Below are 5,711 nucleotides of genomic sequence, written 5' to 3'. Positions count from 1 at the left end.
TATGCTTATTGAAAGCTCGTACGATCTGCCCACCTTGGACGGGCAGATCGTACTTGCGATCATCGAAAGCCTGCCCCGCTGAGGGGCGGGCTTCTGATGACCGCAATGCAGAACGGGCAGTGTGCGCGTGCGCACACCGGCCCGTTCCGCAGCTATCGGACGAGCAGGCTAGAAACCCGCCGACAATCGTACGATTCTCGGCGGGTTTTCGAGCATGTTGGTTCGACAAAAGACGTGCGACCGTACAGTAGAAACGGTCTCACGTCTTCGTTCACACTGCTCGATTCTCGTACGATCGCGGGATTTCGTGTATGGGCACCTTAAGTCTTAGTTTTACAAGGTCTCTGCAGTTTCTCATACTTGTCCCTGAGTTGGTGTGTTGCGGCTAGGGATTGTGATTAGTACACAGCCCCCATTCTTCTCTATGGGACTACGCGGCCGTACGCCTCCCTGCGCTCACCCGTCCTGCACGTCGGTGCAGGTGAGTGTACCCGTATGCTGACAGGATGGATCCTGTCTGCGTCCGAGCCAGAAAACATGCACCCGTACGGACGTGCATGGTGGGTTAGAGCGTAAGGGGGCGTACGGCCGCGTAGTCCCATAGAGAAGGACAGGGGCTGCGTACTAATCACACGCAGCACCTGTCCTTCCCGGGAGCTGCCAGATACGGCTGTGCACGCAGCACGGAGCTGTACATGCCGGCCAATTCCAGTGTGAATGAACCCTACGTGTCCCCGGGAACATAAAATAAAACATTTTTGTTTTTTAATACTCACTTGATCCCTGGATCCACCGACAAGCCCAGCCTCCCGTCTCCCGCTGTCAGAAGCTGCATACAGAGTATGCTGGTTACTACTTAAACCGGCGCGCTGTGTGCAGCTTCTGAGAAGATACGCTATTAGCGTAGTGGAAACGATGCAAAATGCGCAGCTGGCTTCCTCGCTATGCTAATAGCGTATTCTTGATATTCTATTGATAATCGTTTTAACTATATAAATTGTTTCTTCTCTTCCCCAGCTAAAAGATAAATGTATCAATAGTTCATAGGCACGCAGCATTAATACTGAAGACTCAAACATGTGCAGGCTGCAATTTTTCACAATAAAAAAGTTCAAGTGTCAAAAAATACCCATGACTTCTGCTGCATGATTTAGAGGAAACAGATCTGTTTAGCTGCAGTTCCAGTAGAACCACTATAGCTGTGTGCTTCCATCCAGCAGTGAAAGTGTTAGAGGGTGTCCCTTTCTGCTCTCTGGGCGTGCATTGTGTACAGAGCTGTGCAGTCCGCCATCACACAGCTCTGAAGCCATGATAACTTCTTTCTTCAGACCCTGGCTCCTGACACTGAGCTGGTCCAGAGGCCAGGCCTACAGAGTAGTAGGGATAGGGCACCGACCGGTGACTGGAGTAAATGAGATATGGTGCAGGGCAACAAGTGGAGTGGGGGGTGTGCAGCACAGAGCAGCAAGTGGAGTAGGGGGGATGCACAACAGAGCAGTGATCGGAGTATGGGGGGTGCAGCACAGAGCAGTAAATGGAATTTGGGGGGTGCACAACAGAACAGTGAGCGGAGTACAGGGGGTGCAGCACAGAGTGGTGAGCGAGGTATGGGGGGTGCAGCACAGAGCAGCGAGTGGAGATGCAGCATCTGGAATAGCAGAGGAGGGAAAAAAGGTAAAGACGTTTGATGACTTACCTGGCCCATCTCTGCTCACTAACATCTACTGGTTCTTCCTCCGGGGCTACCTGCTCTATTCACATGAACTACAGGTGAGTCCTTAACTGATCTCCAACTATGTTTTGTGTCTTACTACCTGTGTGAATGCAACTTAATATCTAGGAACACTTTATTTCTAGGACTCATTGCCCATAGATTAAAGGGGATTTAACTTTTGTTACTGCTTACGGTTGGCCCAGTTGGGTTATCATTAGATGATTTAATTTACTACAACCCCCTGTAAGGCACCAATGCTTGGACACAGACTTAGTGATGTCACATACACATTAATTTACCTCCTGGTAACCTCCTGAAGAAGCAGACTCTTTGATGCCTGAGTATAGATCTTGTCCCGGTCATGTATAAATTTGCTTCCTGTTGGCTGACTCGCAACCTCTGCTGGAAGTCAGTTCTAATAGTTAACTACTCTTATAGCAAAATAATTATTTCTAAGCTGTACAACTCCCAGAGTATCGCGGCAACGGTTTTTCCCAGGTGTTTGTGGTCAGATGTGGCCGCTCTGCAGGCTATGCAGTTGTTCACTGCTGTTCACACATGGAGCAATTACCTGCTGTTAGGGACAGATCAGCATCCCTGAATATAAACTGTCTGCCGTAGGTAGTTGCTCCATATGCGATTACATGGGAACAGCTGCAAAGCTGATCAGCCTGTCATTGACTTGTACAGCAGCCACAGCTATCCACAAGCACCTAGGCATGCACACCGCAGAAACACCCTCATCTGGCCAGTGTACAGCCCAAAGTGGCCGTGTGAATGAAGCCTTAAAAATAAAGACGGTTTGCAGAAGACTTAAAAAAAGATAATAATACAAATGACACTGTAAAAATATATTTACATATCTTTTTAGCGTTAGTGAGAAACTTCAATTACATATATAAAGTTCAGAGGTTTAAAAGCAAGTAATGCAGAGCTCAGGGCTCAGTAGTAAGTAACATAGAGTGCAAGGGTCAGTGGGATGTTACGCACAGTGCAGGGGTCAGTAGTATATAACCCACAGTGCAGGGGACAGTGTAATGTTACCCACAGTGTCAGGTTCAGTAGTAGATAACCCACAGTGCAGGGGTCAGTGGTATATAACCCACAGTGTCGGGTTCAGTAGTATATACCCCACAGTGCAGGGTTCAGGAGTATATAACCCACAGTGCAAAGGTCAGTGGGATGTTACCCACAGCGCAGGGGTCAGGAGTATATAACCCACAGTGCAAGGGTCAGTGGGATGTTACCCACTGTGCAGGAGTCAGTAGTATATAACCCACAGTACAGGGGTCAGTGGTATATAACCCACCAGTGCAGAGGTCAGTAGTATAGAACCTACAGTGCAGGGGTCAGTAGTAAGTAAGGCAGCATTCATGACAGTGTCAAGATCTACCAGTCACAAGATTCAACTAGTAGATATATTGCCGACCCACTGGTCACACTGATATAGAAATGCTCCTATTAGATAATACATTCAACCAGTTGGGAGCAGTGTCTGAGGATAGATCACTTCCTAAATAAGCAATCAGCCATCTGCATGATTTGTTTTCTCCAACACAATGTGTGCCAGCTTTGTATTTTGCTGTGATTTTGCTTTTTATTTTGTAAGTTTTTTTTATTATTGTGTTTGCCAGTACTGGAAATCTGCAAGTCATGTGACTGCTGTCATAACAGGACAATGGTTACACGTTGTATGCGTGTTTTGTTCTGCTGCCCCAACTCATGTGAACACAAAATGCTTCTGCTACAACCCCGCTATCATCGTGTTAAGGTTTTTGTTAATTTTTTATAGTCCATTGGCACACAAGACATTGTAGAGGCACAACAGAGCTTTCATCCTGCTGGTTATGCAATTTTCCAGATATAAATTGCTAGGTCAGCAGAGCAGATTTGCAAATCTCTGGCGGAAAAACACATCACATGCCTCTATTCCTAGCTATTGGCTTGGCGTTACACTTTAAATAATAATGGCGTGGAGGGGGGCGCATTGGGGAACCTGGCCTTGGGGCAGCAGAGAGAGTAAATTCGGCCCTGTCTGCCTGGTGTCAAAAGTTGATAGTAAAGTTCTGCTCTGTGTTTTTGGAGCTCCTGCATGACTGAAGCCTGCAAATATTTGTTGCACACTTCATTCACTTTATTCATTTAACAGTTATGTCTCTCTTTGATTCCTGTCCTGCAGGACGTATTCAAGAAGAAATATGGGCCTATATATAAATCCTCTATTGGAATGCTTAAAATAGTCCAAATAACAGATGCGGATCTCCTGGAGACGTTGCTGAGACAGGAGGGGAAGTACCCAATGAGGGCAGACAAGCACCCCTGGAAAGATTACCGGTACCTTAGGAACCTGTCCTGTGGTCCTCTAACCGAGTACGTTCACTGACACGGAGTTATAAATGCTTATGCTGGCTCTTTGTCATCTGTAGGGGTCTCATCATAACTACATTGTTAAAAACAGCAGGTTGTTTAGAGAGCTAAGGAGATGGAGCTCACATGACAGAATGAGTCGCATGAGTGAACAAGGAACAAGTTTTTGTTGGAAACGCAACAGCATACCCAATGTATTACCGACTGTAATGATGTCTTTTGAGCTGTAGATGGCGCTGTAGTGCAATATTAGTCTTTATGCTTATGCATGTTTGTGTATGATACACAGGAAGTTCTTTTATCTATATGTTTTCCTTACTATGCTGTATTCAGATGTAATCTTCTTATCAGCAAGTAAAACTTAATTCACCATTCCTCAAGATCTCTGTGCTTCATCTAAACACACAACCGGCAGTTTTCAACACAACCAACAGTTTAAGCCAGAAGTTCTGACTATTCTTATTAACTTGCATGATTGTTCCAGGTCATTGGCTCAGAAGTTATTGGCTCCATATACAGCTAGAAAGGCACACGTCAGGCTGTAGTGTCTGCGTGTGAGACACAAATAAAGAAGGTTTTGGTTCAGTCAGGGAAAGAAATGTTGAATAATTTTTTGCACTAATGCATTGGGAAAATAACTGTATTCATCTCCACAGGGAGGGTCACCGCTGGTACACGCTGCGCACTGTGCTCAACAAGAGGATGCTGAAGCCTGCAGAGGCCGCTCTGTACACCGGGGCCATCAACGAGGTGGTGACCGACTTCCTGAGCTCACTGGATGTCTTGAGGAAAGATACGCCCTCAGGAGTCATGGTGAATGACATCGCCAACGTCTTCTATCGCTTCGCATTTGAAGGTTAGATGGCTGTAGGTATAAAATGGTGTCACGCTGATGACCACACAGGAAGTCAGGGAAGATCTCCCCAGTGCAGAGGAAGACATCAGTAAAATTGCAACTCTTCGCTACTGTACTCAGGGCAAAATGTGAATTGTAGTCGTTTCACATCTCCTTTAAAGCTGAACTCTGGCAGACATCTCAACTCTCCCGGATGTTCCCGGGAGTCTCCCGCTATTAGATAGCGGCTCCCGGACACCCAGGAGAGAAACATTTTCTCCCGGAAGGGTTTACTTTGCTTTATCTAGCAGAGTAAACCTTTCCCTGCTGTCTGTTTTTTTTGTTGTTTTAGTTCCCTGACATCGGGGCCACTGGCCTCCGTCATTTAGGAAAAAAAAGGCATAGAAATGAATAGCTAGATTTCTATTGGCTATTTCAATTTGCAATAGCCAATAGCAGACTAGCTATTGCACCCGCCCACTGCTGCTGTCAATCAGCAGAGGAGGACCTGAAGTTCTCCATCAGGTTCTCCTCTGCTGACTGACAGAAGAGGGCGGGTGCAATAGCCAGCTTGCTATTGGCTATTGCAAATTGAAATAGCCAATAGCAATCTAGCTATTAATTCCTATGCCTTTTTTTTTTTTCTGACTGACGGCAGCCGGTGGCCCCGATGTCAGGGAAAAAAGCAGCAGCTGTCGGAATACTAAAAAAAAAACAGGGAAGCATTAGCTTCTTTGCTATTTGCCATCATTTCAGGCAGGTGCTCTCTTCCTTGTTGTTGCAACCCCCCCCCAC

General features: G+C 46.3%; 1 protein-coding gene across 1 annotated transcript in view; it reads left to right on the top strand.

Annotated features, from left to right (window-relative positions):
• The first annotated feature begins 1,482 nt into the window (after nucleotides 1–1,482).
• Nucleotides 1,483–5,711, top strand: part of LOC108783869 (sterol 26-hydroxylase, mitochondrial-like) — a 13,312-nt gene continuing 9,083 nt past the window's right edge. Inside the window, exons 1-3 of the mRNA XM_018552559.1 lie at nucleotides 1,483–1,770; nucleotides 3,894–4,084; nucleotides 4,738–4,937. Coding sequence (XP_018408061.1) covers nucleotides 1,483–1,770; nucleotides 3,894–4,084; nucleotides 4,738–4,937 — 679 coding nt within the window. The remainder of the gene's footprint in view (nucleotides 1,771–3,893; nucleotides 4,085–4,737; nucleotides 4,938–5,711) is intronic.

This window comes from Nanorana parkeri, unplaced genomic scaffold, assembly GCF_000935625.1.
Source record: "Nanorana parkeri isolate BGI_ZX_2015 unplaced genomic scaffold, ASM93562v1 scaffold92, whole genome shotgun sequence".
NCBI classification, from domain to species: domain Eukaryota; kingdom Metazoa; phylum Chordata; class Amphibia; order Anura; family Dicroglossidae; genus Nanorana; species Nanorana parkeri.
This window is presented reverse-complemented; position numbering and strand designations above follow the sequence as displayed.